The sequence below is a fragment of the Epinephelus moara genome, chromosome 24 (genome assembly GCF_006386435.1).
Source record: "Epinephelus moara isolate mb chromosome 24, YSFRI_EMoa_1.0, whole genome shotgun sequence".
NCBI classification, from domain to species: domain Eukaryota; kingdom Metazoa; phylum Chordata; class Actinopteri; order Perciformes; family Serranidae; genus Epinephelus; species Epinephelus moara.
In genome coordinates, this window is record NC_065529.1 from 40,451,234 (window position 1) to 40,465,871 (window position 14,638).

Consider the following 14,638-nt stretch of genomic DNA (forward strand, 5'->3'; position numbering starts at 1 on the left):
TTTGTGGTGAGAACGTGTTCCGACCTCGATCTGAACCAACTGCAGTCACATGACACATTGTTTGGGTTAAACATGAGCATGTTACAGTCCTGGAGGATTATTAATGTGCACCTCCTCCTGTACTGCCTTAATATGCACATTCAGCACATCCAATGCATCAAAACATTGTTTTCTAGTTGGAGCCGCGCCTCGTTTTCAAACTGTATGGTTTGACTAAAATGAACAATGACAGCAATATAGTCCACGATGAGCAGCGCTAAAATCAACCTGCGTAGTTGTCCCTCCATTGTGACATTAGAAAGTGTCACATTTATCTTGCAAGTGTACTCTTCTTCAACGTTTGCTTTACTTCCTGGATTTTTCCCACATGGAAATTCTGACCAATCAAGAGCAGCTTTCTCACACAAGGCATTTGATCTGGTCCGCTTGTAAATGCTGCTGTGAGAACACGAACCAACTCTAGGCAATTATGCAGCTTTGTAACAAAATTAGTCCCTGATTCAGACCAAAGCAAGACAACTCTAGGTCTGAAAGCACTGTAAGTGACTAATGGAAACAGTTTTTGAAATTGGTCCAGGACACCAACGCGGCCAAACAGGCTGCTAATATAACCACTCAGGGCATTTGAGCATAATCAATATATGTCCACTAAAAGTGCTTGTTTTTGCCACTGACAGGCTCAGATTATCATTCTAAGTATCTGACAACATTATCGAAAGGATCCCTACAGAGATAGACCTTTTGTAAAGGGTATGATCCTTTTTGTTTAATGAGAAACAGCCCCAAAATTGCTTTTGGTTAAGAAAAAGTCGAGGTCTAACTCTGTAAGGATCCTTTCTATAATGTTGTCAGGCACTTATAATAACAATGTGAGCCTGTCAGTGGCAAAAACAAGCACATTTAGTGGATGTACATTGCTGCAAATATGCCCTGCGTGGCTACATTACAGCTTGTTTTGCCACTGCCAGCTGCAGCCCTCTCGCTCAATACTGGATGAATTTAAAAAGTAGTCATCCACATTAGACACAGAAACATGGGAAAACAGTGCCCAGGCTAAAAAATACCAAACTTATCTGTAAATAAATGAGTGCTGCACTCCGGGGACTCAACATGGGATTGCATCAGGCACTTTTCACTGCATCACGTCCTTGCTGAGAAAACAACAATGTGAAAGCTCCACGTGTTATCACTTCCACCTGGGAGATATGCGAAACAGACAGGCAAGCAGCCCAGCATCGCTGCATGTGTGGATGCCACAGCCTGATGGGGGACTTAGCCAACTTCAGCACCTCTGAAATCATCTGTGCATAGTTAAGCACTAGTATGACACGAGAGCTTGAGAGAAAAGGGAAGACAGGGAGGGAAAGAGATAAAAAAAAGGACGAGGGAAGCACTGTGGGAGGAGAGGGGAGCTGTCGTTCTGTGAAAGCAGAGTCTATCAGTGCAGCTTTCTCCATCAGGCCCAACATCAGATATCAACAAAACACTGACCTACTTAAAAAAAACACTGCTGAAAGCTTTCAAGAGGACAGATTCTCCCTATATATGTTAAGCGTTTTTCATTGCGCAATAGAAGATAAACACTGTCTGCTACCCGTCTGCATTGATTTCCCCTGAGGGAAGTAGATGGTAAGTACACACAGGGAGCAGAGGTTACATGGGCTGAATTAAAGTGCACAAAATACAGACTTTATATGGACAGAGGTAACTTTCAGTGGACCAATACTGCACCAGAGTGGGCCAGCCTTTTAAACACTGTCTCATCCTGAGGTTGCATTTCATTACTTGTGATCTGTTTACTCAGGTCTAGACAGGCTTTAGCTGAATGCCAAACTGGGATTTGAGAACATTTGCAGAGGAGAGCTGAATACTAATTACACACTTGCCTGATAATCATGTGTAATTGTTACATGATGGCGAAACGTGAGGGAGACATTAATTACTATTCAGATTCACACTATGAGCAATGACATTGTTTCAGTCATAAAGCATACTGATTGCGAAGCTGTGAGTGCGACATCTCAGCTCAAGCTGTCGGGAAAGTCGACCCGCTGTTGTACAGGCCTGTTTGGTCCTGGTGACTACAGTATGTGGTGTGAGCCAACATGTAGAGTACAAGACCAAGATCAGCAGCAAGCAAATGAAGGGAATCACAAGTTTGACTTGGAAGTGTCTCCGCTGGACTTTCAGACTTCAATCTTTTAAGCCGCTCACGTTTCGTCTCCTGCCCTCAGAGACAATATGGAGCCGCTGCAGTGAATACACCATCACTGTTTGAATGCCTGAGGGGCTGAGAGATACACATCTCTTTTTCTCTGAGTTGATTACCAGCAATTGCAGTGTCTGTGTGTGTGTGTGTGTGTGTTTGTCTAAGAAAGAGAGATAGTGGGAGTGCATGAGTGAGAGAGGAAGCCGACTGATTAACTGATTCATTGATCGACTGACGGACTTGGCTGAATGGCTAAGTGAGTCAAAATACAGTATGTGAGTGAATACATATGAGGGCCATACAGTCTGTTCCTTTCTACTCAGTTTGCAAGCTGAGGAGTGAAGCTCTGAGTCCAGTACTTCATTAACTCCTCACAGCCAGAGCCCCATTTGAATTTCCACAGACAAATTGTCAATGATTTGCATCCAAAGCAATATCCCCACGCCTACTCACTCCCCAGCCCTCCATTTATGCTCTTTTGGGTTAGCCGCATCCTCAAAGGCAATACAGTAAAATGGAAAACTAAACTTCAAAGAGAGTCAATCAATGGGCACAGAAGCCTATCATTTCAGCCAGAGAAAATCCATCGGGGTCTATTCATCAGGTCCGGCTCCAGAGACTAGTCTGACCTTGCTTTGGCCACTGGGGCCTGCAGGGGGAAACAAATGGAGTTCACACAGATGCCCCCCCCTGTCCAACCCATCACTGCCTCAGACGAGCCGGTTGATTGCCACAGAGGCTAAGGTCTACAGAAGTGCTGCTGAGTTTTCTGTATTCTGGGGCAGATCTCCTTCTGTCTTCAGACTGGCAAAAGCAGTGTTAAATCAGTCCAGACAAAGACACAAGTCTTCCTATAACATGGAGCAGCTCTTGCATTTTGATTAACATCTTCTGGGCATTTGTATGTGTAATGCATTATTATCACTAACTGTCTTATCACGGACTGACGAAAGATTCTTGAACTCTCAGCATAAAGCTGCTGGATTCATTAGTGCTCATCTATTACTGCTAACTTGACCAGGTGAGCAGGTTAATGAAATCAGTAAGAGTGCTCCGCTAATTTAGCATTGCACTCCTGTATCCTTGTTGGACTCGTGAAGGACAGGTTGAACCAAAGGATCCAGACATGGGAGAAGATTGCCTTCAGGGATTTCTGGCAGAAAACCCCTTTGGGTAGAAATCTGGTATTCATTTTAACCAAAACGATGATCCTTTTCGTAAACCTAACTAAGAAAGATGGTGGATTGTCCCGTCCGGGTTGGGAGAGAGTTACTGCTCCAAGAGAAGGAGTCTAAGTATCTCAGAGTCTCGTTCAAGAATGAGGGTAAAATGGAGCATGAGATGGACAGTTTGGTGCAGCATCAGCAATGCAGGTATTGCACTGAACTGTCAGGGTAAAGAGGGAGCTAGAGCGGAAGGCACAGCTGTCGATTTACTAGTCCATCTATGTTCCGTACCTCAGCTATGATCATGAGCTTTGGGTAGTGACCAAAACAATGAGATGACAGATACAAGTGGCCGATATGAGTTTCCTCCGTAGGGTGGCTTGATTCAGCTTTTGGGATAGGATGAGGAGCTCTGACATTTGAAGGGAGCTCAGCGTAGAGTCGCTGCTCCTCAGCGTCAAAAAGGGCCAGTTGAGGTGGTTCAGGCATCTAATCCGGATTCATACTGGGCACCTCCCGTAAGAGGTATTGCGGGCATGTCCAACTGGGTAGAGAGGACACAGGGTATGCCCAGAACATGCTGGGGGGATTATATTTCTTATCTGGCCTGGGAACGCCTCAGAGATCTACCAGGAGGGGGAGAAGGACTTGTGGAGTACCTTGCCCAGCCTGTTGCCTGGATGGATGGATGGATGGATGGATGGATGGATGGATGGATGGATGGATGGATGGATGGATGAAGGGTCATGAAAAGACTGGCTGAAATCCCTGAAAGCAAACTTCTCCCAACAGCTCAAAACCTGATGCCTACATTATCCAGAATGCAACTTTACCTCCAACAGGTATTTTGGAGATTAAGGTGTGTTATGCTAGTAGAGGCTAATGTAGCCTTCAGCTGCTGGCCTCAAGTAGAGATGAGGAGCAAATTTTTTTAATTTAAATTTAAATTTTCCAACAGTGTGATCATGCAGGCAGGTATGAGCAATGCCATATGAGCACCACTCTCTTGTGCATGTCCATCCCAGGTATAGCGCAGTGTAGAGCGGCATTGATTAGCTAGCCGATGGGGACATGAATAATAGTAGTTTGCTGCGAAATCAATGTTCTGAGTTTCATATATTGCACCTTCAACATTGCAAGATAGGGCATTAGGCCTTGGTGGAGGTCTGCGCTCTGCGGGTGCCCCTTTAGTTCAATACTCCTCAAGACCTATAAAACAGAGTGACTGTAGGAATATCTCTGATATTCACTCATGAATCTTCATGAGCAGGACTAGATGAATCAGTGACTTTGTTGGTAAAGTAATTCATGTATCTTAATCAAACTTCAAATCACAGCTTGAAAGCCTCCAGGCCATCAGCTCTGAACACATCATTATAACACGCTGAAGCGATGTGTCTGACTTGCAGAAGTAAACCTTTACAGATCCACACCAGAAATGACACAGATAGCATCGCTGTAGCTTCGTCTTCATGCAAAGGTTTCACTGCAACTTACAGACCGACATTAGTGTCACACCAGTATGCACCTAATTAAAAACACCATGGCAGCACCTTTCAATATACAGAATTCAGTGTAACGTTCTTCACTCTCTGCATTTCTCTGATCCAAGCTCTACTATGTGGATTTGTCTTTGGTTTTCACGTCAGCTCTGTTCTATGCAGACACTTGGCTGATTTACTTAAAGAGCTTTTAACTTTGACCACTGGCAGCAATAAAACTATAAAGAGTTACAGTCTTGTTTAAGCTCTTGGCTTTAACAACCCTATTGTGTGCAACCTACAACCTCATATACTGTATGTACAGTTGAAATTACACCTTCCTGTCACCGCACACACACAATGCACTTGGCACTTGCAACATAGAAAGTCTAATCAGTGCAGCTCCATATAAAAATCCATATTATTTTTCCCTTATAAATTGAATTTCCACAGCATGTGTGACAAAAATAATACCAATGTGCTCCCTATGGTATGAATTAGAGAGGAACAACTGCTGCAGATCTATATTTGTCCCGGAAGCCTGTGACAGAGGGCACAGACTCCTCCGTCAGCTCCACAACAAGCTGCCAACAGCTACCAGGGGTGGGAGGCATTAGAGCCACCTTTCACCTGGTGTAACAGCTGAAGGATATGATGAGCGAAAAAGAGGGAGGAAACCTGGAGGGAATTAAAATGAACAGATGCACTGGAGGTAGGGCAGGCCTGGTAATGCTATTCTAGTGCCAATAATAACTCTGTGAACTGGACTCATTCCAAATAAAATACAATACTGATCTGGCCTATTGCTTCACAAGGTTAGGCTGTATCTTTATATTTTTCTTACTGTCAACAAATCCCATGAAAAGACCAAAACAGAATATATTTGTTTATTTCTCAGTTCAGGGTACAATGGAACATTAGAAAAGAAAAGACTCTTTCTGACATACTTACAATTTTTAAAAAAAATGGGCCACACATATTCAATTTCATTTTTATTGTAATCTAAATTATTTTAATTTTTTTTTTTTAGCAAACATTACTCAAACGGGTGTAAATAAAGCATGTGTTGGGTACCACCTTTAGACACCAACTGACACATATTTAGTGTGCTACTGAATATTGACACATAAGGACCTACACTGTCACGTATGGCCACATGTTCCTCCGTACAATACACATGCAACACCAATTGTGGTCAATGATATAGAGGAATTAACTGTTTAATTTAGATTTGTTAAGTTTAGCTTAGCTTAGCTCAGCTTAGCTTACCTTAGCTTAGCTTAGTTTTATCTAGGATCCCCATTAGCTACACCATATCTGCTGCTATTCTTCCTGGGCTCTGGCACACACTCAACATATACAGTGCATGACATATAACTGTACATAACACGTAAGAATAAAAAGAAAAAAACCCCCAAAAGATCAAAATTTAAAAAAAAGAAAAACAAATTCCAACAAGAACCAATAAATATTTTTAAAAAAAGTTCTAATAACGATAACAAAATAATAGTTATTATGGGTGGATAACTATCAGGCTTTAGCTTCACAGTCAATTCTTTACATGCACACTGTAGTGTGATGTATATGCTTTTTAAAAAAAACTCACATCTGTTCACTTCCTGTCCCCTCTACGGTAACGTTACCTTCGCCAATGTCCTTTTCTTCCTTAAGCTAGTTACACCTATGCCACCTGTCACAATTAACTTTGTGCATATAGTATTTACCGCTTATTTTTTTATGTAGTGTTTTTGATCATTTCTGGTGTTTTTGATCACCTCAATGTCTTAGAATACCTTTAGCGACATTAGCTAGTCACTCAATAGAGCACTGATGGTAGACTGTTTTTCAGAGCTAAGCTAATGTGAGGTCTCTGTGGCTGTTACACTCGGTGCTTGGGAGAGCTGGCAAAAATTAAAGTGGCTAAGCTAGCTGACTGGCTAACCTCGCTTTTTAGAAACCCTGAGGGGATTATATACACACTATATACAAAAACGAATGGTTTACAGTGTTAACAATATATATACAGAGCTAACTGTGAAACGTTAAGTAATTAAGTTAAGGATGAAAAAGCACTGTAACGTTATCATTTAGGTTGTGGGTGACGATAACTTTACTGTGGAGTTAACAGGAAGTAAACAGACACAGACTGTCGTAAATTGGTTATAAATCACTCTGCATTCTGCAAGCAAAAAAAAATGTTGTAAGATAACTCTAATTATTGGTTTTGGCCTTTTCTCGGGATTTATTAATAACAAAAGTATAGAAAATAGCCAGACTTATCCTTTAAATACAACAGTCGGTACATGGATTACTTGAAACAACGGATATCCACTTATGAGTACTCATCATCCTTCATTGGGTAAATTTAATATCCTTAACAGATCTTTTTATCGGCGGACATTCTGAGATGTCAACAGGAAATGCATGTGTAATTAACAACATTAAAAATGGCTCTATTTCATTCAAGTGTACCCGTAAATAAGCCATGTTTGTGATTTCTCTTGCTGTAATCATTCCTATACCCACTTGATTTGTCTAAATTAAGCTGGGACAGCTGTGGCCCAGGAGGAAGACCAGGTCATCCACTAATTGAAAGATCTATGGTTCGATCCCCAGCTCCTCTAGCCCACATGTCGAGGCACGCTTGGGCAAGATGCTGAAAATTGTGTGTGAGTGTGTGTGAACGCCTAAACTGAGAAGTAGGTGACACCTTGCACGGTAGCCTTAACAGCGTGTGAATGTGACTCTGTAGTGTAAATGCACTGTGAGTGGTCAGAGGACTAGAAAGATGCAGTCCCTTTACTGGTGAAGCTTCAGATCAACTGTATTTTTGCACAAAAGGACAGTGAATTTCGTCCCTAATCACTTACACTGATCGTATTAGAGAGTGTGTGAAAATCATGATGATCGCTTTTGATTTTAGGCATGGTAAAATTCTTGGTTTCACATTTCTCAGATCAGATTCTTGGCAGTGTCTCAGTATCTGATTCCAGCAGCTGTACCAACTGCAGACCTGAATAGAGAAGAGAAGAGCAGCAGGCCCAAAGTCTTGTGTTACCTTTGAAAGTGGGGGAGGAGGAAATGGAGGGTGGGCGTGTGCTAGTGAGGGCTCTACTTCATCAGAGATACGAGGAATCCTTCCATCTTGTTTCCTGTGAGTCAGAGAGGATGGAGGGGTTGGGAGGGAGAAAGAGAGGAAGGGAGAGAGACGGTTATGACAACCTTGAGTTCAGTTTCTCATTTATGCAATAAGAGCAAAGGAAAATGTCTGTAACACAACTGAGTCATCCCATCAAAGAGGATCATTCAACTCCTACTACAATGAGGCGGGTGCTATTATTACGCCACTGAGACTATTTTTTTACTCTGGAGTAACTTCCTGTGCTTTATAAGCTTGCCTGCAACGTCTGCCCTCACACCAGCTACGCTGAAGGCGATGAGATGATTAGAGGCGAGACTGTGAAATGGCAGAGATGAGGGGAACTGCACAGAGGAAGAGGAGACGTGTAGAGACGACTGAGAACAAAGCGAAAAATTGATACAAAGCAGAAGAAGAAAGGAGCCTCAGCTTTCATCTCTTAACCTGCTGCCCTCGCCTCTCCTTCTCTGTTCCCTCTCAGCCCTTTCTCTTCTCTGTGTTTCGAGTGAATTACCAGTTTGACCAGGATTTTGGTCACAACATATCACTTCACACTTTGTCTCACACAACAAGTCAGTTGCTGGAACTGGCAGCCCGTCTGTGCATGCAACCTGTTCCCGAACCCGAATCAAGGGCATTTCTAAACATTGCTTAAGAGCATAAGAATCAAAGAACAATAGCACAACCTGATTTCTTGGTGAGAATGGAGTGAGAATTAGTGGAGAATTGCACACTCACATATTTCCTCGACTCTGCCATTTGGCACACACCACAGTGGTTTGTGGTGTGTTGAAATAAGATCATTTACAGAGCGGTCTTTCTTCTGCAGACAGCCCATTATTAGACACTGCCGATCTCCCTATCTGAAAACGCTGCGTCTGGTACAACTGGAGAGAATATATATACGTCTGAGTAAACAGAGCTGCACTTTTATGACAACAGACTGCTGACCTGGAGTTGAGGTTAAGAAATCTATTTGTAACATAGCAGAAACACTGTTCTTTGTTGCCTCTGATCTCTGCTGAATCCCAGGAAATGACTGAAAGAGGCTGTCAGATCTTTCCTGCAGCATCCTCAGCTTCTCAGAACCGACATCCCTCCAGAGAGTGAACTTTGTTACGTCTTTCATAAAAATGCAGCCGGAACACAATAAAAAGATGATGTCAAATGCAGCTCAGAGCCAAGAATGATGCATTAAAATCTGGCTACAAAGAACAGCCTTACTGGGGCTCGTTCAGCCGCAAGTCTGTTTCACTGTCCCATGGGAACAGTAAGGTAGCGAGGTCAAACACCAAAGGTGAAATACATGATTCTGAAACACACAGTTATTATTACACCTTATTGCAAGGTGTTATTGTCAGCCATATAGGTTGACTGTGCAAGCAGTGACCAAGTCTTACATTAATTGTAAGGCAGCAAGAGTGAAGTGACAAAGCATAAGAAGTCTGTGCAATGTTGTAAAGAAGATGCAGGAAGTCCCTTTAAGGTGGACGGGTCAAATAAGCACAGACCTTCACACAGGAGACAGGTGTTATGTTTTTATGACAACGTAGCGTAGCATGATAGTATGTGTAGCATGTGACGTTAGTGACATCTGCAATGTGGCATTACATTAGTGACAAAAATACTTATTTAGAGTCAAACTGTGATGTTTTTTCTTAACCTATAACCACCTAGTTTTGTCACCTAGACCTAACCACTAACTTTTATAGCGTAACAATGACTGTTTCATAATGTTGTGAACGTGTTAATAGCATCCAGTAAAATTCATCTAATTCACCTAAAACGTTTAAGCCATACCCGAAGTAAACTGAAAGCTGTTCTGTTCCATTTATACTCATACGAAAGGTTACATTCTCACATTTTTCCCCCAACAGTCAAAATGTTCTGTGTTTCTGTCAAAGATATACCCTGATATTACTGATGCCTGTGAAAGATGCTCATTATCACCCTGTAATCTCACACGCATGTTATGGTCATGCCCCAAACTGTCTGGCTATTGGAACCACCTCTTTAAGGTTAGATCAGAGATATTAGAGTTAACAATTGAGCCATCCCCAATGACCGCCATTCGACATTCACCAGTCATGTCTCGGTGAAACAAGCAAATGTAATTTCATGCACTGCCTTTATAGTTCGCAGGACAAATGCAAACTCCACCATCTCGTGCCTCTTGGTTGCATGACGCAATGTTTTTCCTAGTTCTGGAGAAGATAAAGTTCTCACTGCAAGGTTCAATTCAATTGCAAAGTTCTTCAGTCACTGGCAACCCCTTATTTCCTACTTTAAGAAACTTTCCTGTCTTTCCCCTGACTAGCTGTTAATAACAATAAGTACTTAAAGGGTAAATAGCAGTTAATATCCTGTATTTTACCCCTGTGGATCATTTATTTCAGTTCTTATTTCTTTTGCTTTTATTTTATTTTATTTTCGATGTACTTTTATATGTGTATGTGACTATACATCTGAATAATGGGGTATATGAATGCATGTATAGGCTCAGTATCTAAGAAAGCTAGCCATATGCTGCAGCATACAGCAAACATTCTTCCTAATGCTGGTATTTCTGTTACTGTGATACTACCTCTGTGTTACTGCAACAAAATGTGTTTACAAAGAAAGTGTTTCTGTCACCGAGTTATGTAAGTCTCAACACACTGAAACAAAAGGTTTTCTTTTATCTTTGTCTTAATATTTTCTTGAAAAAAGATGCTGCAGATGAATAGAACAGGGAGGTATTAACTGGAAAACACAATGGGACCATATTATGAAGCCTCTCCTAGTCAAAATTCAAAGTACATAACAATAGCAGAGAAAATAAACATGTTTTTCGAAGGTTTTATCCACATGCTTTTTAATAAAAAAGCAATGTACTGAAATGTGTGATTATGTGTGAGTGAAAAACTAATCAACACAGACAGAACTGTCTATTTAGGAGCTTATTATGTACAAACACACTTCTAGAAAACCTAAATTGATACGAAAGATAGTTTTTTCCCCTTTGTTTATAATTTATGTCCATATCTATGATGACAATAAGGGGTTAAAAACTCCTGTGGAAGAGTGTCATTGACGACAAGACCAATGAGCCATCAGGCCAATCGCTGGGTATTGAAACCTAGACTATCAGTACGGAAGCTCCTATTGGCTAAAGTGAGGTGTCAATCAAAAGGTCAGAGTTCAGCCACCCTTTGGCAGTGAGAATCATATTTACATGCAAACTGAAGAAATTATGGATAGTATGTGGAGAAATATGAACGTCTTAAACAATACTATGGAATTTGTGTACATCTATGGATGTAATATTGTGTTTGGATTAAATATTTTGCAGGATTTCAATCATCAATCATCATCAAATAGCCTTTTTGTTCGCATAATATCTATCTGTGGATTATAATAACACTTCACAGGTGCGTTATAACCAGAGCATGTGAGCGGAGCAGAGCGGGAGCGGGGAGCGGAAGGATTTTGTGTTGAGCGAGGAGCGGCTATTTTTTTAAAAGGTGGAGCGGAGCCTTATCTCTCGCTCCAATTTCTCTCCGGTCGCTCATGCCCCACCCAGAATGCATCTTTGCACCTGCGCACACCCACACTATTTTCTTTCAAAACTATGGAGTTTACTGTGTACTTCAGAAAAGAAACTGAGAAGAGAAGCAGCGGTACCTTGGAGAACGGTCCCTAACTGCGGGGAGAGGCGAGAGGGCTTCCCCGGAGGTCGGCCGCTTAACCCGGTCCGTCTCCTCTACACTTTGACTTATTTACACCCTGCCGACAGCAGTACCGTGTAGAACGGTCCCTAACTGCGAGGAGAGGGCTTCCCCGGAGAATCTACCAAGCTCATGTATTATTTGTGAATAGAAGATTACAGCTTAGGGTAGTATGACGCAATTTTTTTGAGTGGAGTAGTGAGCGAGTGGAGCTGGATAAAATTTATGATGGAGTGGAGCGGAGCGAAGAATGTGCAGAACCAAGCGGAGCGGACGAGCAGCGCAAAGTGACAGGTCTGCGAGCGAGGAGTGGAAATTTTCACCCGCTCTGCTCCACTCACATGCTCTGGTTATAACTTAATTTGTTTGCTTTTTGTCCAACAGAAGCGTTAATTGAACCTGCTGTGGTACTGGTATCTTGAAATGGTTGGAACCATTTGAACCACAAGTAGAGATGTACTGATACCAGTTTTTCCTTCCCGATACCGATTCCAATCCCTGAACCTTAGGTATCTGCCGATACCAAGTAGCGATCCGATACCAGCGCATAAAAAAAAATGGATGGGATATGAATTGTTGTATGTCTCACCTCCTAAAACTATATGTAAAATATTAAGAAATGAATACATAATAGTAGAATGAATGCCATAAAACTTTTTTTTTAATTATCACTATCCAGTGTTGACACAGATCAAGACACAGGTTAAAGTGCAGCCATACAATTTGGTAAAACAGACATTTTAGAGGCTACAGTAGAATGCTTTTTAAACTCCGCTCCATTTCCGTTTTGTTTGCCTGTAGGGTACGTATTGGATTGGTCATAGGCTGTACTTGCCGATACCCAATACTGCATTTTAGGCAGTATCAGAGGCATTTCCGATACTGGTATTGGTATCGGTACAACTCTAATCACAAGGGGCATAGCTTTCAAAAATAGGTTGTATGAGTAAACCATTTAAACATAGAAAAATACAGCAGGGGTTTACATGTCATAATCATCAAATCAGATTCCTTTAAAGTGCAGCCATTAGAATGGTAATATATGTTGTTTTGGGAGTCAGTGGAAATCGACCCATTCTGTTGTTAAAGTATGAGAGAGAGTTATTTAACCTCTGTACATATAAAAGACTGTTCCTTTAAATTCATTGCTTTCTTTCATCACATTTACCCTTCGTACAGTACCTGCCCGCTGCTTCAGCACACAGACAGCTAACCCAAACCTCCCACGTGGGACGGCCACATATCCATAATGAAAGTCAAAGCACAAAGGTGCAAATCAATCTTGATTTAGGAAAACTCCATAGACAGGAAGATGAAGGCTGCCTGACAGCCTGCCACTTTCACTACCGATGGCATGCTTGGTGGCTCTCATCACGGAAGATGAATCATTTTTCCGTGGTGTGTGTGTGTGTGTGTGTGTGTGTGTGTGTATGTGTGTGGGTATGTGTGTGTGCATTTATACCGTTGCTGCATCAATATACAAGCCAGATAACAGAAATATATCTGGTGAAAGGGTAAATGCTAAGTCTGACTCAGGGAGATATTTCAAGCTGGCATATTCTGATGATCACAGCGAGCATGCTATCAAATACCACCATCCTGACATATGACACAATAATACAGTATGATATCGATTTATTAAGTCAGAATATTTAGTGATTCATCATCTGCTGTGAAGGCACTGAGGCGCGCTGGTGCAGTAGATGAATTATTAGCATGCAAAGAATGTAAAGAAAATATGAGCTGTACTGTACAGTCTGGACTCAAGGTTTCTACTAAGGCTTATCTCTCATTTCACTCAAAGGACATCTGTCATTCTTTAAAGGGTAAATACACCCATTTACAAAATATATGTACACATTATTCCTATGGTCTGAAACACATCAAAAATATTAGGAAACATGAAGAACTCTCTTCTAAATCTGGAGTCGCTCCGTAGACAATGAATTGGGAAAGATGTTCATCACAAGATGACACTGAAAGCACTTGGGGGAATGTTCTGAGTATATGGGTACATTTTCTGTTTCAGAACTCAAAACTCGAATAAGGGGCCATATCGACCAAAGTATTTTTTTTTCCCCAGTTAAAAACTCCAGGTGCTTCCCAGGAAAGGCTCAGCTGGGAGTGCTTGAGAGGGCTTTCGAGGCACAGCATTTTTTCAGCTGAGATGCTTTGGTTGCTATGATACAGAATATCTGCTGAAGTAAAAATATTGGCACAAGGTAGAGTATTTGCTCTGGATGAGGGCAAGGTTGAAGAACATAGCGAGAGAGGATAGGGTTGCTGGTCTGTGTGGGTTCATGAGAGGAAACATATATTAATATATACTAGTCCATACCCATTGGTAGCTTTGTCATCTTCTACCTATGCCAATCCTCAATGCCTATGTGCAGTTTCACATAGATTGACCACGTCAATGAGTAGAAAAACGTGGGACAGACAGAATGACTGACTGATAGAATGACACACTGACAGTTTCTGTGATTATGTACAGCATACCATAGACACACTGACAGTTTCTGTGATTATGTACAGCATACCATACCATGACTTAGTCATACCAAAAATCTGAAAAAAACAACAACAACAACATCAATCAGTCGCATTTTAGCCATTTTTAAGCATTTTTCTGTTGTTATAGCGCCACCCAGTTGCCAATTAGAGTTAAATTTCTCCAGTCACCTTGAGGCGTCCTGTTCTACATATCTACCAAGTTTTTTAAAAATCGATATGGCAGTTAGGCCTTGATAAGAAATTAGCTCTCTAGCGCCCCCATTTTGTTTGATGGGGTCAATAATGGAGGGGTCCCCTCAGATTATGTGTGGTCATATGCCTACAAAGTTGCGTGGTGATGGGTGAAACCCAAGATGTTATACACCTTTATGTGATGAGCCACGCCCTCCGCAATATTCATTGCCTTATAGAAGCTCAGTTTT

The 14,638-nt window shown here is 41.6% G+C and overlaps 1 protein-coding gene across 2 annotated transcripts in view; it reads right to left on the bottom strand.

Moving 5' to 3' along the window:
* The window catches only part of rap1gapb (RAP1 GTPase activating protein b), a 112,921-nt gene that overhangs the window by 47,441 nt on the left and 50,842 nt on the right, over positions 1–14,638 (bottom strand). For both annotated transcript variants that reach the window (XM_050038654.1, XM_050038652.1), the window contains exon 3: positions 7,915–8,008. In XM_050038654.1, coding sequence (XP_049894611.1) covers positions 7,915–8,008 — 94 coding nt within the window. The remainder of the gene's footprint in view (positions 1–7,914; positions 8,009–14,638) is intronic.